The sequence below is a fragment of the Homalodisca vitripennis genome, chromosome 5 (assembly GCF_021130785.1).
Source record: "Homalodisca vitripennis isolate AUS2020 chromosome 5, UT_GWSS_2.1, whole genome shotgun sequence".
Lineage (NCBI taxonomy): Eukaryota > Metazoa > Arthropoda > Insecta > Hemiptera > Cicadellidae > Homalodisca > Homalodisca vitripennis.
The window spans coordinates 121,610,455-121,636,983 of NC_060211.1; the positions used below are offsets into that span (position 1 = coordinate 121,610,455).

At 30.6% G+C, this 26,529-nt stretch overlaps 2 protein-coding genes across 4 annotated transcripts in view; one reads left to right on the forward strand and one right to left on the reverse strand.

Annotated features, from left to right (window-relative positions):
* LOC124362813 overlaps window positions 1-26,529 on the reverse strand; it is a 650,255-nt gene that overhangs the window by 385,994 nt on the left and 237,732 nt on the right. The window lies entirely within an intron of this gene.
* On the forward strand, window positions 11,342-25,760 carry LOC124362816 (farnesol dehydrogenase-like). Of its 2 annotated transcripts, none has more exons than XM_046817646.1 (6): window positions 11,342-11,574; window positions 16,090-16,258; window positions 23,168-23,297; window positions 23,902-24,031; window positions 24,159-24,299; window positions 24,846-25,758. In XM_046817646.1, the coding sequence occupies exons 1-6, from the start codon at window positions 11,473-11,475 to the stop codon at window positions 24,906-24,908; spliced, it is 735 nt and encodes a 244-aa protein (XP_046673602.1). In that variant the 5' UTR covers window positions 11,342-11,472; the 3' UTR covers window positions 24,909-25,758. The 2 variants fall into 2 exon arrangements, with proteins under 2 accessions (XP_046673602.1, XP_046673601.1); XM_046817645.1 differs by lacking the exon at window positions 11,342-11,574 and adding an exon at window positions 12,164-12,665 and having other exon boundaries at window positions 24,846-25,760.

Below are 26,529 nucleotides of genomic sequence, written 5' to 3' on the forward strand. Positions count from 1 at the left end.
TTGTGTAACAGGCATTGAACAATATTATATTCTATTTGGCTATGGGACAATGGGACTACACCGTCTGATGTGTTTGGCCGCTCACAAATTTACTTTCTGTTTTGTTTCTGAAATGTATAATTTGAGGAAAGTGTGATCTAATGTGGTTAAAGCAGTTGTAGTGTAGACTAATAATTAAGACATGTTAAATCTCTAGACAGACACGCCTAGACAAGTAGCTACTTGTACTGTTTGTGTAACAGGCATTGAACAATGTTATATTCTATTTGGATATGGAACAATGAGACAACACCGTCTGATGTGTTTGGCTGCTCACAAATTTATTTTCTGTTTTGTTTCTGAAATGTATAATTTGAGGAAAGTGTGATCTAATGTGGTTAAAGCAGTTGTAGTGTAGACTAATAATTAAGACATGTTAAATCTCTAGACAGACACGCCTAGACAAGTAGATACTTGTACTGTTTGTGTAACAGGCATTGAACAATATTATATTCTATTTGGCTATGGGACAATGGGACTACACCGTCTGATGTGTTTGGCCGTTCACAAATTTACTTTCTGTTTTGTTTCTGAAATGTGGAATTTGGGAAAAATGTAATCTCATGTGGTTTAAGCAGTTGTAGTGTAGACTAATAATTAAGACATGTTAAATCTGTAGACAGACACGCCCAGACAAGTAGCTACTTGTGCTGTTTGTGTAACAAGCATTGGATAAGGTTATATTCTTTTTGACTGTGGAACAATGGGGCCACTCCGCCTGATGTGTTTGCCTGCTCACGAATGTACTCTCTGTTTTGTTACTGGAATGGAGTGTTTGTGAAATGTAAAGCAACCACACCCAGGCAGTTATTTGCTGTCATTCCTTAGTCCTTCCTTATGATTATACGACAATCCTAATGTACAAGGAGTACGTAAACCTGCCTAACCCAACTATGTTCTCTTGGGATAGTTAACGAAAAGTATAATGTCATTATCTTTCATGAACGAAAACATTGGTAATTACTATTACCTATTATAGAAAATTTTTTACTATTTATAGCATTTATAAAACTGTATGTAGCATATACAAATTATAAACCTTTGGTAGTTTCAAAATATTATAACTTGTCTAAATGGTTGTTTTAATTGTTTTTTTTTTTTTCAGAAAAATACATTTAAACCTTAAGTGAAATACCTGTAAAATCCATGCCTAACATAGTTGAATTAAATAATGGCTTTACTTATTATAGGTTGAAGGAGGTCCTATGTATTAAATTACAAATATATTACATACTATTTATTTGAAATATTTAAGATTCCGAATTTTAAATCATGTAAATAGTTAAAAACTTTACGTTTTAACTCACTTCAGTGCCAAACAATTTTACCATAAGTTTTTAGTTACAATATTTAATCTAATCTGCCAGAAGAGGAATTTTTACTGTTATCATGGCTTCGCCATGACACCTTTTGATATTATTTTTGTATTCTTGGATTATTAATTATTTCCTTTAAATGAACTGAATAAATGAAGGTGAAATAGCTTTTAAAAATAAATAAACCAATTTTTATATAATTGTGTCATGCCGAAATCATTATTAGGTATGCAGATTTTACTATTCGGATTAATTTACAGTAGCATCACTATCCAACACATATATTTCATTACTTGAACTATACGAGTGAATGACCACGCGGGCAGGCAGTACATAACATACTTACAGGTGTTGGTAGAAAAACATCGCGTGCAAACATTCCTAACGAGCAATTCATTGTGCCCTCCACATCCAGCCAGTGGTCAAAAGACATCCATGGTAGAATAAATCCTTTCAGAAGCATATTGCTTTCTACAATCACAAATGCCCCCCATTCCAGTTATAACCTATATGTACGTAGAAGTACCCAGCTTATTCGGCATATTTACTTACCCAAATCAAATAAGTACGCACAACCATCTCAGAAGAGTGTTGATATATTAACAACTTTGAATTATTAAAAACTCATTATCATGTTAACTAAATATTGTGTTGTATGGAGAGAGTCTCCTCTTAACAGAGTAAATATAAATTACGTGTATAATATTCTATAAACAACTATTTCGAGTCTGTAAATAGGTATTAAATGATTATTTAATTACGATATAATAACTGTCAGTACTATATTTGTGTATTGTATAATTGTTTAAAAACAATCCAGAGATAAAAAGCCAATGTTCCGTACATTTTTATACCTTTAACTGATATGTGAATATCATTTTAGTTATGATACAATAAAATAAAATCTATAATAAAAATAATTTTGAAACACTACTGAATAAATTTAAAGGAACCAAAATTCTTCATTACCCTTCTAATTTCTTATAATAAACAATGCAAAACATTCAACATTTTTATCATTACGTTTATTTAAATCTACCCAGATCGTTTTATATTGTAGAACAGTGGGCATATTTGAATATATGTTAAATTTATAGAAAGGTAATACGCTGATAAAACAATAGATAAATAAATATAAAATCCGTCTATGTAGCAGGACAGACTAAATTTGCATTTGAAATCCATTCGCATTCCCTCTATCTAAACAATTATTTTTCAAATTAAATTTATATTAAAAGGGTAAGGATGTTTAGTATTCCATTATTAAAATAATCCTATGCAGTAACAGATTTTTTATTATCGAAGAATGAATGTAAACTATTATATACAAAATCAGAGCACAGAAAACATCTTATACAGATTAAAGAAGTGTCACGCTATTAAATGTGACACAAAATACAGAAATTAGAGAAGATTATATGTTTCATTTACCTGTTCCTATTAATGCATTTGTAAAGCTATTCCATGATTAAAGCTTAGTTGAGTACAGAAAGAGAATCCATATTCCACAAAATTACGAGAAAATCGTACACATTTCAGAAGCAGTAGACACTATTAGAATCAAAACACATATGTCTTAAATATATTATGTTTATAAAACTGTTGTATGAGTATAAAAGTATCATTTTTAGGCTTTGTATTACACATCCTGTAGGGAAAAAGAAAATGTTCTAATACACTTAGGAGCTATCTTTGGGTGATAAGGTAACAACAGTATTAGGATTGCCACGCCCTGAACCACCTACACTGTTGCGTAACATGAAGCTTGATGCCCTGGTTGTTATCTTTAACACGGTATATAACAGGAGTAATTGTAACCTTTCAATTCGATTGTTTTCCGATATTGCTGTAAATGTTTATAGTTAAGGTTGTGGTTAAAAAATATAAAATTTGTTTGAAATATACGTTACCTCAATGTTCCACGAACTGGACGGATTTTCATCGCTACACACGATTATAGAACATATATTAACCTAAACATTAATTGAACTCATATTACCACAAGCTTAGGAGTACGCCACACCATTTGTGAGGATTTACTGAAGTTATATGGATAATTTAAAGTATAAATAGCTCTTTTTACTAGACTATATGAGTTCCTATGTAACATTTTTAAATGTTATATGATTGTACTCAGTTAATTTATAAATGTGTTTTTTTTGAAATTCTACCGTTAATCACTAATGCTCACCTAAATTCTATGAAGTATAATAATAATAATAATAATAATTTCTTTATTTCTCTTTCTTTCTTTTACATTTTACATATATATGTATACACAATTCATTCATAATACCAGTCTGTCCTTGATTACAAACTTAAGACTATAGTTTAAAATTAGACAAATAACAAATAAAATAGATACACTATGTACATTAACCAATAGTTTTGTATGAAAGAGAAAGAGAAATCTCCAAGTATAACCGTTCATCATCAAACTCCATATATTTCTACACATAAATTAAAACTCATTACTCGGGGACCTTGACAAATTTAATATCTGACTCTCTGTCCGCACTATATCTTGAAAGCAAACTTGTATATTTATAAACTTGTATATATATATATATATATATATATATATATATATATATATATCAGTGTATATAGAAAAGTATATAGATCAGTTTGCTTTCGAGATATCGCGGTGACAAATAGTCAGATATTGAATTTTTCCAGCTCCTCCAGTAATATTCTTCGCTAATGCTTAGCCAATTTTGTTATATATAATTAAAATATGTAATATTGCAATTATAGTGTAAATACAAAAACAATTGTAACTTGTAAAAGTGATATAATTCACGGTTTTGATGGGTAAATTGATACAGTATGAAAATTCGTATTTGCCCAGCATGTTATGTTATAGTAAATTGAGTTAAAGTAGTAGTCTGATGAAAACCTCAGTTCGTAAATAAGTTGTTTCCATTTACAAATGAAGTTAGACAAGCACATAAGCCTTTATTGATAACACATGAGTACCGGCTTTCTTAAAGCTGTTTAGTCATGGCAACTATATGGTTACCATGAATATCTCTACAATTATTTTAGAGCCTATAATATTCATATGTTCCAACTTGTTACTGAGTCTTTTGTTTTGTTTTTTACATTACAAAAGAAACGAATTTCTTTTTAATATACTCTTAGCAGTTGTTTTAGATATTATAACACTTGTAAAAATTATTGAATGAAATGACATAACTTTAAATATTTGAACCTTAACATTTTCCATGTCTTACAAAAGCGTCCCTTTAGCAGCTATGTTGTGAAGGTCCAAGACCTGTCAAAACGTCAAAAGCACTACTGTAACTTACTTTAGTTTAGGCGGTTTCGTAAACGTTTGATGTTTAAAAGAGTATCTTTATCAATATTCGCGGTTTTCGCTACCTTTTGTTACTACACAGTTTGAATGAAAATTGGGTGCTGTAAAAGAACAAAAATAACATGTTGAACTAGTTGTTGCGAGTAAAGTAATTGACTAAGCGCTAACTAAGTCTCGAGAAGTGGAATATTAATTTCTGTATTTATGTCTGTTTCTCTATCCGTCTATCTGTCCACACGATAATACATTATCAATAGACCAACTTTAAAATTACAAATAAATTACATTTGTAGCACACAATATTTCAATCTAAAAAATTATGAATTTTTGGTCGAGTGTGATTATTAAATATTTGAAGGAGCTAGATTAAAACTCACCATGTCCAGTTTTTTCTAGAAGTTGAGATAGTTGTGGTATATTTATTTCTATTCAATTATCTATTTGGATATGGGGTTACCTGAAATAAATACTAGCTAAAACCTGTATAAACTAATCATTTTGTAATGGGTGACTAGAGTAATGACCGCATTTTTAGTCTACCAAATATTTTACACAAATATGATTAAAGCCATAGAAAAGAAAACTATTCTTCGGTTGTACATTAATCGTGTAAATGTCACATCATTAGTCAGTAAAGTTATAGTCGATTCGAAACACGTGTATAGTGATAAAATGATAACCATCCCAACGTTATTTTACTAAGCAACTGCCTGTCATAAAGGCTTGGTAAGTGATAAAAATAATTAACTCTTCAGAGATTACAGTGAAACGTTAATTACCTTATACAAATACTAGGAAAAGACCTAAACTATCTTATTCAGGCCCAATTTTATCTTAAACGCCATGCAGAGCAATTGAAATATAAGAGCCAGAAATTTGAATAAACACGTATTTTGTTAAGATGAATGGTAGCTGTAACTATTGGTTTATTCACTTTCTGGTAGTAACAAAAAACTAAGCAATATAGTTGTATAAAGACTTCCTATTGCACTTTAATAATTTGCAATATCCGATTAGGAATTTCCTGAAGTCATCAAATCGCTTCAATTTCGCTTTTTTGAGAAGCCTAGTAACCCACCCTGCGCTTCTCAATCTCAAAGTTCTCATGGTCCTCAATGTTACACCCAAAACAAGGCAAAAGAAAATCGATGACAACTGTTTGCTTGCATTGTGCATTGTGCTCTACGTACCACACGATTACCTTGGTACTTCTCACCTGTCACTTCAAACACAATCGCACTCTGCTCATTCACATGTACGCTAGAAACCCTTGTAGCTCTCCTCAATGTGTCAAAACATTATCCTTTGTCTTAGTAACATGAAGATACGCAGCGTAAGGGTATCAAGAAAGCTTGAGTATTCTTGAAGACTTAGAAATGTAGTTAAAATGAATATTGTTTTTATATGTTTTAATTTCTGGGATATTAAGAATTCTTTGACATCTCTGAGGTAATGGAAACGTACCGGAGTATTTGTAAAAATATATAATTCACCAAAAGCAATTGACCCTAGAATAGACTATACGTTTTATGTACTCAAAGAAAATGAAATGAAACGAGGATATAATTTTTGGGTAGATTATGTAGCAACGATCATAATATACAACTTTGAAAGACTTCTGTTTCGCTATTTTTTATTGAGTTAGCGTTCAACACTTTTCTGTGTCTTGGAGAAAAAATAGTGATATTATTGTGTAAAGTCTTCTTCACTGTGATTTACTAAAAACGGATTTTTCAAAATCTAGCTAAGCAGATGTCAGTAATAACAATATTGTCTAAATGATAAAGTCATTAGGTGTGTGGCAGTTAGATTATCTATGCCCGCCATAGCTACATACTTAGGAATTTTAATATTCATAAACTAATTGAAAATATTCGTGGTACGGCCTCTACAAAGTGTTAATACATCATTTTCGGTGACACCGATTTCCGTATTAAACGATATGAAAAAAGGTGTGCGTCAGATAATGATTTGAAAAAAAGATACGTTAATGTATCATACTAGCATATAGAATGCTGGAGGCTCAGAACAAAATTTTCAGTAAAAAAAATCCAGTAGTTGTTCAACTGGATCATAAGACTCACAATGCAAATTACAGCTAACGTGTAGCTTTTGCCCCAAGCAATACGTTAGGAAACTTAAGCGTACCGGTTACTATTTTTAGTGATAGCCATTTTCTCTTTTATTGCATAGGAAATTCATCATAATTTTTCAGTCATTAAATAAAGTAGAGGACAAACACAAATTTTAATCAGAATAGACCAATCAAATGGTTCATATGTATTGAAACAAAATTAATAGCAGCATAAAACAACAAATAATGAGGCATCAAAATATTACAAGGCATAAGAAAGAGGAATAAATATTAGAGCAGGGACTACAATATAAATATTTATTAAGAAGTAACAGCAACAGCAGGGGAACTTAATGATAATAATTATCTATTTCAATGCTAAAAGGCGTAGCCATCAGTGTTCATCGGGTCAGAAAAATAGGAAAAAATGTTGTATATTAGGTTGGGGACACTGGACATCTCATTTTACTTTTCATGCTTTCACATAAAAAAGTTGAAGGCACATTGTTGTTAGATTTCTGGAAACGTATTAAAACCAGTAGCCTTACACATTATTCATCATAGAAAAATCTCTAAGAATGTCTATGAACTCAAAGCGATAAGCAATTTGGCCAAATTGGCCATTATTCATTATAATTGATTCGATTGTGTTGTATGTAATAAAATCCTACTCGAATAATTGTATACGGTTCGCTAGACTAGACAGACTCCTCTCATTATGTGTCTGTGTTACTCGCATTATGTGTCTGCGTTACTCTCATTATGTGTCTGCGTTACTCTCATCATGTGCAAACTAGCGTACCAGGCTGAAGTATGCCTTAAGATGTTCTTAAATTTACTATTCTGCACCTATAAATTCTCTGCCTATATCAGTGTGGTATTGCTTACTTGCATATGACTAATCATAATACAGAAGTATAATTTATTGTGCAACAACTTCTTCCCATGATTTATTCTTAATCTCATTCTAATTTATCATATGTTTGGATATTAACATGTTCCTAGCAGTATAAATGTGTATTATCCATGTTTACTATGTACATTATACACGAGAGCCTCAAGAAACCTTAGTCTGAGGGAGAGCTTATATTTTAGAATCTGTAAATATCTCATTGAAATACCCGTCACGTAGGTGAACTGCACTTTAGCAGTGTGACAAGCAAGCAAAGGGAAAAGTTTCTCACACTTTGTCTCGGAGATGTAAAGCCGATACCTCCTTTCTAGAAGAGACGCCATTTCCAGTCAAAAAAGATATGTTTTACTATTGTGTTTATCATGTTGTATTGTGATTATTCTGCAGTAATAATTTCCTTTATATTATACGAATTGACTCATGATAATTACGATTGTAATTATAATGATTGTTATATCAGTGTTTATATAAATATTATTATGCGTAACATATAATGGAATGAATTAATTTATTTGAATTGAAAAGGCGAGTTTCAGGTTCATCTGGTAGTTGGAATATACAAACACTTTCTGTAAATTTATAAGGTCATATTAAACTTGAATGAAGGTGAAATAATAACAATTCTTCTGAGATTTTTAATTTCTAGTAATCCAACTTAATAATATGATCTTGTGAACTCAAATTGACATTTCAAGCCACAACCTTTTTTAAACAGTAAAATTTAATCTGACATTTCATGAATCGCTTAGATTTTTATAAACCTAACCAAAGTAAGATTTGTAATATTAATGTTATTAAAGTATTATAAAGGTTGTACCCTTATATCGGACTATTTTTGATCTAGCGTATGTAAAAATTTTCAGAATGAGAGGATAACAGGATTTAGGAATTGTGTCGTTATATTAAAAACGTTTCGAGGATTGAAATCTACCCTCTTTATCTTGTGAAAAAACAGTTAGTGCATTACAAAAAAATTAAGGAATATTAAAAGAAGAGAAAAAACAGCTCAAACATACGCGAAACTGTTTGGTGTCCAGACAGAAGAATCGAAACCCGGCGTTGTCAACGAACAAAATTGATGAACACGCTAATTTAAGAGCACTAATACACGTAGAACAAGCGCAGTAGAAAGCAGGACACTAACAAAAAAGTCTATGTTGAAACTTCCTATTGCCTCGCGGCGTGACATCTAAAACAATTGACAGCAAGGCGATGGTCTTGAGTGGGAAGCGTAAAGGCAGCCGTCTACTGTCTTTACAACACGTACACATACAAAGTTTTGGTCCTAGAGCTTAGTGTCACGGTGTGTATACGAATTTTCTTAGTCGAGATTTGATTGATTGTTAAAATCTTTTTAGGTTAGCTAGTTCCTTAATATTAGTAGTCAAAGTGACCTAACCACAACCAAAGAATGACTCAGTGGTTGGTGTTCTAACTTTATTTGCGAAGTCTTAATAAGTTTACCTCCTCACCGTGTAATATTTTGGCTTCACCCATTTAGTTTAACATACTATTAAACGAAATGGCGCTCCAAGAGGGAGAAGTACGGCCAAACGAAACTCATAGAGGTTTGGGTAGTGAATTTTCGATTTGTGGCTCCATCGGTATTAATCTAATTATTTTCTAGCCACGCCTCGTATTGGATTCATCCCATTCAATTTGAAGATTGTCAGACCAGCATTGTTGAACATTTTAGGACCTTTTTAAAGCTCTTTTTTCCTATTTTCTTTATAAATCTTTAATCCACACATTTAGTGATAATTTTTCTCGCCTATGTACTCCCTCAAACAGAAACAAGTTATACTATACACATTAGTCCTATGTGCCACTTTTTGTTTTGGTTTGGCTTTTAACCATAACTGTGTCCTGTCTGGACTGTAAGCAGTTTTTTTTTTGTATGTTTGACCCATCTTCTTTCACTTTTTTAATCTTTCTTTTCTTCTTTAGTGTTGCACTAATTATTTTTCACTTATTGCAAACGATAGAGTTGAAACCTCGAAATGTTGTGTTTTAAATTTTGTAATATATAACGATAGGAAAAGTAATTTTAAGTCTCTTTACTTCCTTTCTAAAAGTTAATACAACTACATCCCTTATTAATAATTGTTTATAGGTGCGCAGAGCTTAATAAATACGATCTGAGGATAAAAATATAGCTTGGTAGTATTTTTGTAATAGACTCCTCAATAAAATTAATGAAAAACAAGGGTGGGTCTAATAAAATGCAAATTGACTCTCACCTAATTTTGTAAATTAATGAGGGAAGGGAGTTAGTGCTACTACTTCACCCACCTAGATCCTATTGTACCTCGATTTTACCGTATTGAATTACCAAGTACATATTCATGTTAAAGTGTTCATTGTTACATTTAGTTTTTAATGCGTGCAAGATTACTTTGTTTTATAATGGCCAGGAAATATAGCGTTGACCAACGAAGGTATTGACATCATGTGTTCTGTGGTTAATTAATTATACTTCCATTTGAAACATTGCGACTAAATATTTCTGTAGAGCATTTTACGAATTGGTCGTTCAGAAATAAAAAGCTAGCACCTTTGTCGTGGTAAAGTAATTAATTACCCTTTTGTCCCGGACTAGTGGAGTATTGTTAACACGTTCAATACACCGGTTGAACCCCCGATTAACGGGGGCTTACTGTTGTGGAACATGAAACAAGGAATACTTAACATGCTGTCAGCGAGTTGAAGTTATTGCTGATGAATTAATACTTCCAACAACTGTTTGTTTACGAGGAAAAACACTGATGTTGTATTGTAAACTTAGACCGACATGGTATTAGTACTCTGAATAAATAAATACCTTTCTTCTAACCCAATGCAATAACACTCCATTTAATATTTGAAATATACAAACTAATATGTCGATCACGTGACTGCGATATATACAAAGCAGATTGTTTGTTTATTTATTGATATACACGGCAATGCACCATTAAAGAAACATAGTTCAGCTGTGAGCAACATGAGCATAAGATAGGCCTCCATCATCAAGGGATATATATGATAGCGGTATAATAAGCCAGAATGAAAATGAGAAAATATTAATATACTACTCTTATATGAGCAAAAACAAAATTACTAATAAGGTTAGACTATTGATTTATTGCCACTGTAAACGCACCTATAACATAATATTAGTTACACACAGTTAATTCGGGAAGTATTCTTTATTTTGTTCCAAAAACTTTCTTCTTGGGTGTAAACTTTCTTTTGGGTCTTTTAATATAATTAGAAATAAAAATTGTGGACCCAACTGCCAATTTGCATTGTATAAAAAGGTTTTTGTGAAATTAATAGAGTACTTTCCCTTAAGTAACAAACCAATCGTCAGTTGCAATATTAATGCTTGGGATCTGAATGTAAGGGATCAGAACGGGTAAATGAAGAGAATAGTTTTCTCAGATTACACTTTCCTTAGCCAGCCACGTAATATTAGTTATATTAACGTCAAACTACGGGAGAAACATATTTAACTTCGTTTTCATAATGTTAGTTTAAATTTATAAAGGTAAATGATGCGATATAAAGAAAAAAGTTATGGTTTGATATTTGAAATATAACATATACTTTTTAAGAAAAATCACAAGCGATGTTTACATTAAATCACTTTTAATTAATTTGCTGTCCACGCGGCAAGTGATAGCTTATCAGTATACGCAGTTCAACAGTCAGTCGGCAATGAGTATTTGGCGGTCATTACATACTCAACTCTGCCACTACGTGGGTGTCTATCTTAACATGGATGTAAACATTGGTGGAGCCAGAGGGTAGGTGGCTGCAGAGGGTAGCAATGGTGACTGGTGCTGCAGGAGGGATAGGACGTGCCGTGTCCAGGGCTCTGGTTACACGTGGGATTACAGTGGTGGGACTCGATAAAAGTGACGAAATCGAGGTATTTATACGCTTAAAACGTTTTAAAGTACTAAAGTAGTATTTTTCTTGTGTAGTATTTCAAATTAATGTCTTATTCGTTCCGACTAGTTTTTAGTATTGCATTATTACCTAATATATAACCGTTAAAACTTTGAATTTGTTAAATGTTTAGTGATTAAAGATTATGTATAATTATATTGCATTATTTCCTTTTGCTGTAAAAATAATAAAGCAATTTAAGTTATACATTACAATAATACTGCGTTAAATTTGTTAAATATTGTTAATAATAAAAAAAATTAACTTAAGGTTTCAAATACAAAATTCAAATAATTTTGGCTATTTAGCTATTTCTAAGGGTTCATAAAAATGTAGTATTTAATTGTTACTTATGTACTGTTAAGGTTTAATATTTATAAAAAATTTACGAAATTACAATATTATTCTGCTATTTTGGTAAAGACTCACCTTAAAAATTTATATTCATGAAATGTAATATTCATGCAATATCAGACATAATCCCACAAACGCTATTCTTGGCAGTAATTGGAAAGCCTTAACAAAACCAATTTTGCATATTCACGTTGATTCCACTTCAAGAGAGCTTTGCTGTTGTAATACTCTGTTGGTTACTAGATTTATACAGTTGTATACTATGGTGTACACGAATAACAATCGCTTGTATGTCAAATGTTTACAACAAAAATGATAGAACATCCGTGCAATCACTGGCATATTTATTAATTGTTTGTATCTTTAGTTGATGAGTGTAAAAGGTCAATAACCTCTCGTTAATTAGGCAACCACTGGGTTACGTGAATCTAGGCCAGTTATTCCAAAATAATGATATCGTGATCGTTATCTTTTTGGCACGAGATACTAGAAGTTTCACATTTTGGGTCACTACACTACTCCGTTATCGCTCATTAAGCTACCAGAGGCATTACTAGTAGTAACTGAATTCAGTAAGAGACAGAGATGGACCGATGGCAAGGAAGGGTGGCTATGGTGACAGGAGCGCGTACCGGGATCGGAGAGGCGATTTCCCGGGCTCTCGTTTCCTACGGAGTTCTCGTCGTTGGTTTAGCAAGGAATGAAGAAAGGCTTAAGGTAAAGAGACGTAACGTGACTATGATATGACTTAGGATTATGTATTTTTACTCAGTATCAGTAGTTTATTTCAGTAATTAAATATCAAGCTCTTAAACAAATACAAATTTATTTAATGTCCTATATTTGTTTCTAAACATGATATTATGAAACTCTAGAAGAAAGTAATGTAGAATTACGGTAATTTGTAATAAATCTTACTTCCTATTGGTCATGGAAAGATTTGACTCTAATATAAATGACATGCATTTTTGAACCAATTAATAAAAAAAAAAAAAAAACAAGAAAACGGAAGGGGATGGCTAGAGTTCTTACTTTAGTATATAATTAACTTTACACCCCGGTGGCCAGAGCAAATTTTGATATTAGCTGAGCTGTGTATTAATTAAATAGAATTCAAATAGGCTATTCAAGGTTTACTGACATTTATTAAAATAAAATTAAGTTTTTAAATTAGGCAAGAAGTTATTAAAAAGTGGTTCCGGAGTCGGAACTATCTTATTACTACCATCACTTATGTTACTGAAATCCTAGGAATTTAATTAACAAATTAATTAGGTGTAAATAAGACTTTGATAATCTTGAAATGCGTGCAGAGCCTTTTGTAACAACAGATAGTCGCGATATGTGTGTGGAGATTTCTCCAATAAAGTCAGTATGTATTAGAAAAAGTCAGCTTAATAAGCAGAAAATGTTATTCATACTATATTAATTACACAATGCAACAATGCATTTTTAACAAGGTATAAGGTTTTTACCTAAAATCTTGGAAATTTTCATTTAATATTAAAAGTTATTTAAAAACGAGGCAGATGAAGTATATCATTAAAAAATTTTAACTGCGCTTTAAGATTGTTATTGCATATTGGAAAATATACTTTTTTAGTTTTGTTCATACATTGACATTAACGCAATTGAAATAAAGTGTCAAATGACGCAAATTATGTATTTTTAATGAAATTGTATAGATATTTATTTTACAATCAGGCAGTACTCACACATGAATCAATTATTTAAAGTTTATTAAACACGGTTTTGTAAGAGTTAAAAAAAAAAAAATATTTTAGTAATTATGTAGGCCATACGAGAAACTTGTTTTCTTGCCATGGTTTGATTTACCTTGTACATACATATAATAACTAATCGATACGTATGTTTCTGAGTTGTTAACGAAATTAAACTTACTAGGACCTTAATATGCTAATTATACGTATGTTGTTTACTTTTGTAGGGAATACAATATTTAACATACAATATACTATGTGGTTTCTATTGTGTTTACGAACGATTTGGCTCTAATTTTGAGTCGTTACTCATTCAAAGATAAGGTTTAAAACAAAACTTAGGTAAGAAATATTACCACCCGCATTAATTAAAGTTGTTAAAGCGTCAGCAAGCCACGTTTATCTGAGAGCTATTCAAATGGAGGAAGTGAGACAGAAAATGTGACGTCATAGCACAATCCCTAGAGATATGGCGCGGCCCTGCCAGTAGCCAGCATATTAAAATGCAGCCGTGAGATTATCTCTGTCGTTCTCTCTTTCTGATTATAAGTTTCTGATGTTGGTTTGTTCAAGTTCCTTTAAATGACTGGCGTGTACTGTGTAGTCGTCTAAATCTATAAAGAAACAGGAACGATTTATAAAATGTACCCTATTAGATGTTACCCGAAGCATCATATTTATTACGCAGGACTAGCAGTTACCAGCGGCTTCGCCCCCAATTTCGTAGGTTTTGTACGTATACGACCATTTATGGTTTAAATTAAATATATTTACGATGATAATATTGATTTTGTCTTGTTTCCTCGATAAAGAAAATGTATATACTTACACAGCCCTGAGATGCCTACTTCTGTCAAAACACAACTAAGATGTGTTCTATAACAGTGTTTAAGTTTGTATATGATATATATATATATATATATATATATATATATATACATATATATTCAAAGTTGTCACATAAACTTTATCTTTTATATATGCTTTATAATACTAATAAAGCACTCTATATACTTAATATTTGTTAAAACTTACATTAAAAGTAAATTTTTCATACAAATTAACATTTTTTATTACTGGATATACTCTGTGCTCAACATCTATTCCAGAAAATGTTTAATTAGAAATGTGTGTTACTATTAAACTTACTCAATACCTTTAGGCTATAAATCTAAAAGGATTTAAAACTGTAGTCAAATTACTCTAACAGATGGTTCTGCTGTTAATTACGTGTAATAGGTCCTTTCAATTAATAATAAATGTTTTCTGTAATGCAAATTTAGAGCCAAGATGAGACTTTTTGCAAGTTTAGGTACCAGTTAGAAGTTAAATGTACGTGTAAGATAAAGATTTCTGTAATATTTCACTAATTTTGTGTTTTTGGGTAGTTTTATACGCCAGAGTATAATGATTATCCAAATATTCGATATATAATATAAATATATAACATTTAAAAACAATGCACAACATTAGAAAATTTAGTATGTTTCATATTCATTAATTTAGAAAATAAAACCTTAAATTATGTCAAAAATGCTGAAAACATTACACAAGTGTATATGAGGCACCTGTTGGACGTTTAAATAACATTAATTGTTTTCCGATTCTTATTAAAATTACTCTACTTAAAATAGAAGAAACCAATTTTCTGTTTCCTGTATTCTGCATGCTATCTTATAAAAGTGTGTACTTAATTGAAATAAGACTTAAGTTGATGAAGTACGATGTTGAAATTGCTAATAAAGAGTAAAACGGTTACATACACGATTTTTTGAACCTGTGTTATCTCTAACTCAGTCAAAGATCCGGTCTTTAACTTAAATGTTCTTTTCAAAATACTTAATTTAGTAACTTAATATAAAAAATGTAAGCAAATTAAATTGATACAAATCTAAATTTAAATGCGAAGTTAGGATTGGTGCCTAACTATACAATTTATAAATTATTTATTTATTAAAATCTTTGGTTGAATAACTGATTCATTTTCTTTTAAACGAGAGTAATATTCCTACACAACAAATCAATTGCGTTTTGTTGCATATTTGAGAGATTGCAATTAAATAAAGCTAAACAGGCTCAATGGTAAAGATTAATTGTATAACAGTTACAATGACTTATTGATTTTATAAACTCGCATCCTAATGTTATTGACTACGTGTGTTTAACATTAGAGCTAAACTACATTAAATACCTAAGTTTGATTGAGTAATACTTAGTTTCTTGCGTTCTGGATAAGACTTTGTGTAAGAGTTTGGTCTAAGGGTGTATATTTATATGTTTGTAATAATTGAATTTATATGATAATAAATAACTTTTCTATATACAAATGAACAACATTCAATTAACACGATTGTTTTTATTAATAGTCTTCCTGTAAAAATAAGTATACAAAATGTTTAGATTTAAATTTATTGTTTAAGGAACTGGAAAAAGAAATGGCTGGACAAAAGGGTAAATTTTATGGAATCAAGACTGACCTCACCATTGAAGAAGAAATTCTTTCAGCGTTTCGTTGGACGGAACAACACGTAGGTGGTATTGACATCCTCGTGAACAACGCTGGGGTATCAACAAGAACACGAGTATTAGGTAGGATTTTTACTAATATTATTATAATGTTGTCATTGGAAATGAGCTAAGATTATAATACGCAGAACGTAAGTACTCATATAACAACAAACGAGGAGTACGCCACACCATATGTCACGTAACATGAGATATCTCATTTTATTTTCGAAATATCATGCATAAATACAAATAGAGAGAGACAGACAATCATACAGCATAAGAAATGTTATATTATCCGGATGAAAAGAGATATTATGTAAGCCTATTGAGTGATAAGCTTCAATGACAAACAGTTAACTAAATTCAATGATTGGCCATAAAACTGAGTTTTGTCTATGTACAAATGAATTCCATTGCCAAATTCAACGATAGCTGATAAATTTATTCAATCTATTTGAATTTATTCACCAAACTTAGTGTTGCTAATATCCAAAATTTCAATTATATAAGATAGTTTGTTCTCAAGACTTTGTGCAAACAAGCATACAGGAAGAAATCTTATTTAAGCCCCTTGAATGATAGGCTTAGCTATCGACCAGCCAACTAGTAACTGTAGCTTGACCACTTTACTTGCACTCAAAGACTCCAAAGTGCGCCATAATTTTTCTTAACAGTTCTTCTAACCAAAAAATGAAAGATGTAAACACTGTCATAAACCTAGTGACACTTTTCAGCTGACATAATACTCAGCGGTGTGTAACTGACTTTGCACCCGTAGTGGCAGTTGGAGTTCTGCCAGTAACAGAATGATCCTTGGAACATTAGCGCAAGAGCTACAAGCATTCCGTAATAAATGCACTTTCCAACGGTTATAATCTCTGTTTTCAACGTTTTTAGTCCTTTGTTTTTGTTTCTTTCAACGCAGTTCAAGTTTTCAACATGCTCATCCCTACGACCGACGTTTTCGGGGTATATTCAGGCGAATTATTCTCACTTCACTCACACATACATGTGCTGGCGGGAAAAAACCTTCTCGAGCCAATAATATCACTGTAAAAACAACACTTTCGTGTTCGTTAGTTACAGAATTATTTCTTATTATTATAACTATAGCTGTGATAATAATAAACTACTAGTAGTAATGTTTAAACATTTTGTAACAAGAACTCCCATTTTTTCTGAAACAAACATATTAACCAGATAATTATATACCAACCACCTAATAATTTATCTTCTGAATGTTGTGCAATGCGTTATTAAGCTTACTCTTATATGAGTTTCTTTTAATTTTTAGAACATTGTAAGCAGTTTTGAATAATATCGTAGATATATTATTTATAATTGGTCAGTAACTCACTTTATAAACCAACAATAACACTTATGTGGTGAACAAAGAATAGTAACAACAAATAAAGTGACATCTACTTCAGTAATATCAGCTGATACAAGCTGAATATATTCTACATACGTCATGTTTTTCTTCTTGTTGAGAACTACTTGCGCAAAATCAATGTTTCTTCGTTATTCTAATAATGTAAAAAAATCTGGTTGAAAATATGTTTTTACAATTAACTGGTCTCCGCACGCATATCAGAAAATTTTGTAAAAGAGTTAGTTATATTATCTAGGGAGGGAAACTGAGAAAACAAATCGTTACACAAATGAATAACAACTAGAAGTGTTTAAATAATAACTCAAGTGACTTGAATAAACTGAATACACTTTAATTACTGAATCGTGTTCTTTCTTCTTTAATTAATAATTCTAAAACAAGTACGCTTATATAATGGAGCCTTATTTTTGAACTTGTTCGTAAAGACAAATATTTTCTAATATAATATAATTTTTTGACTAGGCCATTTGATACCGAATGTTTCATCGTCATGCGACTATGCAAATTATATGGATATGTTAAAAAATTTATAACATTTAAAATGTATTTATTGTTTACTAACTACTAGTTATATATATATATATATATATATATATATATATATATATATATATATTATGTGGGTGTTTGTGTCTGTGTGTTGCAATTGATTATATATTGGTTATTCTTTAAGTTGTGAAAACTTCTTATTCTAAAATTGAATATCAATATTTCAAAAATACTCAGAATCTGTTTATAAAAGATTAGATATCCACGGCTTTACGTAAAATAGTTCTAAATGAAGAGAAAATATGTATTACATTTTCATGGCACTAAGTCTTCATATGATTCTTTTGTCCTGGAACAGTTTACCGTCGTTCTACAAAGTAATGCTTGCTATATTTCTGAAAAATCCCATTTATACAAATATGTTCGAATAAGTCATGGTCAGAATTATTTTTCAAATAACGTTAAAAAATTGTATTCTTCAACTGCCAGGAGACTGAAATAGTTATGAAAAGTTATCTGGAGCTAATTTAACTTTCAACGAGTGGTTAAATGTTTTGGTCAATCATTTCGCGTTTGGAGGTGAGAAGGGAGTAGCATTATCCAGAGATTAGCAGATGTGAGTTATTTCACAGGAATGATGTTTCTCTCGTGTACTCTGATATGCACAAGAGTAAGTATCAGGTATGTACAGTTAACAGGTGTTTCATTAGCTGACATCTACCTTGTATTTAAGTAACACTAAATGCTATCTCACAACTAGAGATTTACATGGAGGTTTACCTACATACAGCTTTAATGAAATCATATACACACCTTTTTTATATTTAGGTTAAACGCACAATCATTTGCAGTTAAATGTAATAATTAAATATGTTAATTGATCATATCTGATGACACAGATAGCCGCTGGTCTGATGAAACTGTTATCAAACTTACAATCGTTGAATGAGAACGATAAGGCTGTAATATTGAGTAATAGTATGAGTAATTAGATTATTTAGAAAACATAAACACAAGATGTGATGATGGCTGAATTTATGGTTTCATATAAGTTAATTACATACTTATGCCAGTATTTGTTTCTGTAACATCAACAGTGGCATTTTATTTAATTGATTCCTACCTTGCCAAACTGTGGCAGTCAAATAAAAAAAAATATTTCTTGTTATTATTTTTTGTAATTTCTATAATTTTCTCTCAGTGAAACAAAAATAAATATTTAATAAAATAGAGTAGGAAAGAACAATTATATTTTGTAGAAAATATTAACTTTACTATGGTTGAATTTATCTTACTAGTTTTTATAATATCAATTATTATTTTGCAAAAACCACATAAAGACAGAAAGATAAATTGTGGTTGTTACGACCTAAGGAATAATGTAATATACTTTTGTTCTAAGAATTACAAGACTCCCTTTATAGTCATTCTGTCCCTTGAAGGATGAACCTACTTGAACCTATTCCTGGTCACTTAACAAAAGTAAAAATAAAGGTATTCCTGTAGGTTTGAACATTTACTAATTAATGTTTTTATTTAGCAACAATTACCATTATATATGTTGCGAACTGCAAATACACGCTACATATGTTTTCTACAGAAACGTATATGATATTACAATTTTTATTATTATACCCTAGTTTTATATTTAACAGACAAATAATGAACTTCAGGTGTCTGGAACTATAATTTTTCTTGATAAAAATCGCTTAAAGGGTTATTAACTTCTACTCGTGATTGATCTTTTTGTTTTTCTAACATTAAATTTGTTCTCGGCAAATCTAAATGATCCTCCATAAAACATTATTACTACTTAAAACTGTTTTATTAAGAAATACATTAACAAAACTGTAACGATTGGAAAGGAATGAGAATAATACATTTTCGTAAGGCATTGGACGTGTGAAAACAATCCATTGTGGTTTGTATATGAAGTTTAAATTATATAATGTAAAAAGTATTGTATTTTATTGTATAGAAACCTAATATTTTAGTTCAAAGGATTGGAATCAAACAAGGTGAGCGGGGACGTTCAATTTGCATTCGTAGTGGATAAATGATATTTCTTAAAAGCCACTCTTTAAATGCTGCACTCATATCTCATCGCCGTTTAGATTGTAAGTTAACTTAGTAAGTTAAGTTAGACAAGCAGATATTGGTGGATCAGTCTTGTGATGGAGATGATTGTAAGACAATGAAATTCGCTTGGGAGAGAGTGCATTACGCATAATGGACGGATTATTTTAATATGGACGGTATTAAAATAAATCACAGTAAGGCTTGTGTAGAGTAAAAAGTACTGTAACTGTAGAAGCTAAGTTCCTGACCTTATGTACAGAGGAACAGTTTCAGAAAAACCTTCATGGATAAGGATGTTGAGGATGACGAAAAAACATCATCAAATTACGTTTAAGCATCATTCAAAGAAGGGTATAAAATAAATAATTTATTAAGTCTCTCTTTAGATTTCATAACAAATCAGGAAGTTGTGTAGCTGTTGTGATCAGTGCAAGTACTGAAATATTGTACAACGGAAAATTTGATTTACTCCTTGAAGTGGTGTGTATCTATCTATCTTTGACTTCTTTGAACTTTGTGCATGCATTTTTCTTGCAGATCGATTAAAAAAAATCACTAATCTTTCCACTATTTTAAAATAATATTCTTAAACCATTTTCATCACGATGCTAACTCGATCTAAATATTTGTTTATTAGAACTGAAGGATATCGAATTAATATGCTTCGACTTAACAATTCTTCCATATGCTGTTAGTAAAAAAATTATACAGATATTTAAAATTTTGTATATCTCATTTAAAAAAGGTGAATGTATTTATGATATTGAGAGAGCAAGCCTGGTTTTGTGGCTGAATGAAATCGAAACTTGACTGTATTTACAGAAATATTATTGTGGGTTTCATATGATAATGGCTGTACTAAATGCTCCTAGGAGTGTATATAACTTGTGACTATAAAGTCTTACATATACTATTTTAATAACTACATAATAATTATTTTAGTTCAAAAAATTAAGGAACAAGTTATATTATACAAATAATATCGTAAATATACAAAGTAAAAGTTACGGTTAAAAATATTGTGTTAAATAATGCGCAAATACCATATTCCATACTTATATATTGATTACTACAGTCATAAATCACAGAAAATGTAGTAAAACTTGAGATTATAATAGCATGTCAAATATTAGTCATCGAGGTAATACAGCGAGAAAAGAATAGAAAAATACGGGCTTAGTTAGCGTTGGTAGTAGGTACCCTAAGCCCCTATTGAATGTAGGCAAGACTTTAAATCTGCTGTTTAAACGGAGAAAAACTTCGTTGAGTGTTTTCAATCAATCCCTGATTAAATAGAATTAGAATAAACGTATAATGAATTTGGCCATGAATATTGGTTTAGTACCAAACTGATGGTAAATATTTTGTTAAAAATTTAAATGGATTCGGAAATAAATTGGGCTTAAGAGGTTTTGGCGTTGCGTTCGAAATCCTTCAACTGCAAACCTAACAATACTGCTCGCTCTCATAAACCTCATGCAGATTCAACTTAATTATGCACATTGGCTGAGCGGTAAGTAAAGCCTGTTACTCAATGGAATAGGAAATGTTCATTTAGATCTTCCTGTTAATCTGTCTCGTTGTTCACACAATATCTCGATAACAAAGTGACCTATTGAACTGAAAATTTTGCACGAACCGTCAATTTCGTACAGGTGCATCTGGTTTTCATTATTGCAGGATATCTCAAAAATGAAATGAGTGAAAAATTTTAAATAATGTAAGCTTAATATGGGGTATCACTTATGTTACGAATTTATACGTGTTACTATTTTAATATGTTTAATGTTTAATTATTCTTTTGTTCATACCACTATAACATAATAATTAAGAATTTGTAAATATATGCCTAATTTTATTTTAAAATTAAATTATTGAGGGCTTGCACGCGTTTATTTTCATTATAATGTACATTAAAAATTAGACGGCTAAAATGTGGTGAAGGAGGAATAACACTTTGTTCCTGATTGTCTTTCACGTTTTAATTTGATTCTTGTAGTAAAATACCTATACATTTTTAAATATGAATATATGTAGTGAAAGAGATAGGAAAATATTTTAAAAGTTATGTTCAAATAGCATTAGAACTACGGAAAAAAATCCATCAGCTCGCTAAAAAATATAAAATTTTCAAGTAAATTAAATTTACGAAGACTTAGGTAACAAAATTAATGTATTATATGGAATAATATGTTCTTAATTAATTCCTTATTTTATTTTCATTGTTTATGTTTGTATTTGTAATGATCTTATAGACACACACACACACACACACACACACACACACACACACACACACACACACACACACACACACACACACACACACACACACACACACACACACACACATACATATATATATATATATATATATATATATATATATATATATATTTGGTTTAATTTCCAGTAAAATTACCTACATCGAAATATAGAAATTGTTAGTTTTATACTCTTATTTCTTATTTTGAAGATCAATATAAATATGTACATATATTACACATATATGTAGTAATTTAAAACTGCCTTGTAAAGGAGACGGATCTTAACAATTCCTTTAAAGGGCCGAAATAGGCCGCCTATAGTATTATTCAAGATTGAATTTGGTGTGTAAAAATTGATCTTATGCTTACTAAGATGTTAAAAAAAATAAACAGGTAATTTTTGGCAATGAGGTAGCGCTAGTGAGCTGCGGTCAGACGCACAGGACTCCTTGTAACTAACCATCGTCGGCTTTTTTTAGTGCAATAAAATAAAATCAATTGTCATCTCTATTTCTATCCTAAGCTCGCTAGCATAAAGGCCGATATCCAAGCCCTTTTGTTTCTGGGACATGGTATATTGTAGAAACTTATTGATAAGTTTCTTTTCATAATAATGTAACTATTTACAGGTAGCCTATGAATAATTGTTAAGTCCCAGAACACATATTTAGTTATGGGTTCACGGTTAATATTCTATATTTTAAAGCACATAAAAACCGTTTTTGTGTCTGGAATATTTCTATAATATATGACTTTTGATAGATGGTGAAATAAACATCTGGAGAAACATGTTCGAGGTGAATGTGTACGCTGTAGGAATATGCACGCGGGAAGCGGTCAAATCAATGCGGGCTCGTGGTGTCAAAGACGGCCACATAGTCAACATTAACAGGTCAGCAACGTCACACAAGCAACACTATTTATACATATTTCTTATGATTAAAGGTATAAAATTAATGACATAAAAATGTCTTTGTAGAAATTGACATCCATATCAAATTTTTTGATTCGTGTCGTAGTTGACAGTTATGTTTAAAATGGCGGAGTTCGTATTTTCCTTAACCCAATTGATGGATTGAACTAAAATAAGTTAACAAAAATTTCCAAATAATTTAAAAAGCAATGTATTATAAGGTTATTTTACCCATAAAAGTAGTGTACAATGTTTAAAAAACAACTTATGATGTCTTTCACGAGATGTATGGAGGACGTACGGATTCGTTTCGTACCCAAAGACAAAGATCAAATAAAGAAAAAGCCAAGAAATTGAAACTTGTATATTTGCTACCAGTGAATTACTTTATTGGCAACTTTACTTATATAATATACATAGGAAATAGGACGGAAAACAAAAATCCATAACGATATAAAATGTAAAAGTTTAACTTATTTAAAAAAAAATATATAACTACTTAATAAAATTTCTTAAATTTTTGTCTTAATAAAATTCATAGTATTAATTATGAATGAATGAATTAATTATGTGACTGTTGCAGCGTAACGGGACATATAGTCAGCACGTTACTGAGTCAGTCAGTCTACTCAGCAACCAAACACGCGCTCTCTCTCCTCACCGAAGCGATGCGCAAGGAGCTAGTCGAATCCAATTCTACTATTAGAGTATCTGTAAGTGCTGACTAAATCTATATTTGTTCAGTACGTAACCATTAGTTCAACGAGATAGATTACCGTAATTACTAGTGAGCATTATTTTTTTAAACAAATGCCAATTATTTAATATTTTATTTGGCAGAGCGTAAGCCCAGGACGAGTGATGACAGAAATGATCGCTCCCAAGGGCGTGATCCGCGCCAAGGATCGAGGCCCTGTCCTTGACTGCCCCTCTGTAGCAGATGCGGTCATCTACGTCTTGTCCACCCCACCTAATGTTCAGGTAAAATAAATTATATCATTTGAACATAGTTCCACTTTTCTTGAATAATAAATAATATATGTGGTATTAGCGAGTGTAGATTTTGTATGATAATTACGTGCTGATTTGTACAATAAATAGGCCCCACAGTTTTATTAATAATATACGATACAATTCAACGTAAACATACATTAATGCGCAGTTAAATGTAGATGTGACTTTTAATAATTTTGATATCGTGAACAAATTATCGGATGAAATTATACACTTTCAAGAATTAATCCCTCAAACATTTCTAGTTAAATGTGGTTAAATAAGAAACATTTTAATGATTTAAAAATGAAAAATTCTTACGAAAGATAGATGGTGAAAAAAATGTTTAATATTTTATTTTTCATCTTCGAATGATAATAACAGAATGTAACCATTAGTGCTTATAGATTATATGAGTCATTTACAGAGATATTTAAAATAAAAAGTTATATGTTTGGTATAATATATTTTGATTTGTGTTGATGATTGGAGTGTATAAGCATACGAATCATGTATTTTATTTTTTGCTTGCAGATATCTGAAGTAATTGTTCGACCAGTGGGTGATCTCACGCATAGGTTTCCCAAACAAATATAGAAACGTGAGAAAATGTACGAGGTGACAACAGAAACTTGTAAAGATCTATTATATTTCTAAGGTGTATATACTTTGTATTCGGATAGAGTAAACTTATATTATCTAATGAAGTAATGTAATGTACGTTATCATAAATATTGATCGCTCTAATTAATTGAAAACATGAAACTTAAAAAATACTAAATGGCTTATTCAAACCTTTGGCAAAATTAGTCTTAATACTGAATCCAACTTAGCAGGGTATTATTTTTATACTCCTTTTCACAGTTGGCAACAACTAATATGTTATTTTTAATGGAAAAAATGCATTGCGCCGTTACGAGGGAAAAGGCTTAGGCTCTCTAACAGGTTAACGGTTCAATTTCTGGAAAATTCAATATACATTATTATAAGAGTTTAACTAAAAAAACTTGTAGTATCCGCAATTAAATGCCACTAACGTAGACAAATCCCCCTTAAAAATCAATTTAGCAGCTTGAGAATTTCTTACAGTTTTTACGAGTTAATTACCAAGTAGTAGGAAAAAATAAGTAAGAAACGTATACACATTAAGTATATCTAATTTTGTATTATAATTTCTCGGTATTGTGGTAGTTTAAGTAAGTTATTTTATTACTAGATTTATAACTTAATAAGTATAATTATATAATCAGCTTAATGTTTAGTTATTATCATTTATCCAATTGTGACTACATCCTTTGTAAGACTTATCTGACTCTAACTTGTTGTTCATTATTATCATAAATAACATGTTTAACCTAAAAAAATTAAAAATATATAATATGTTTAATTAATTTAAATATTATTTAAATTTGACCATAAATTTGTAATATTGAGTGGATATTAATGTAAATAAATAATTTGGTAAGGTTTTGTCTTTTTAATACCCCAAAGATTATTAACTTTAAATACGATTATTAATAAAGTAAAATAGTACACATTTTTCAAAATAAAACAATGATTTGTTATTCTATATAATATGTGTTAGTAACAGGAAGATAAAGTTATAACTCGCTAATCCTTTCTTTAATATCTCGTACATTATTATCTTTGAATTCCCTAATCATTGAAATATTCAGCGACTTGACATTTTTAACTTCATAAATATGCAAATCATCTCCGGACCGTCATTAAGCAGCCAGTAAACCATCGTACCTAGTTTTCACGGACTAGGTCGACACTAACATTCAGAGTTTATCATATTTCAGGATCTTTAATGTCTGAAAATTTCCTCTTTGAGTTCAATATTCACTGAGTTCCGAAGGTGAAACCTGAAGGTTTCGTTCCTCCATCATAATATGCTATTTTTATAAATTCCTAATAGGTAACATCAGGTTGAAGCAACAAATCCATGGTATTGTTTACTAATCAATTCATATGTGAATCTCAAACTACATAAACAATTTTTGGGTCTTCTTATTGTCTAGGTTCCCACTTTTTCTGGTACTCACCGATACAATGACTTATTTTAGAAGTTTAGTACTTGAAATCCTCGGCCTCTACATTCACCAACACAATAAAGTTTACCAATTGTTTTTGGTCACTCAATTATCAGTTTAGAGTTCTTCAGCAAAGTGTTAAGCATGTCCACGTTCTAGTTCCTTAAGTAGGAGTATCTCTC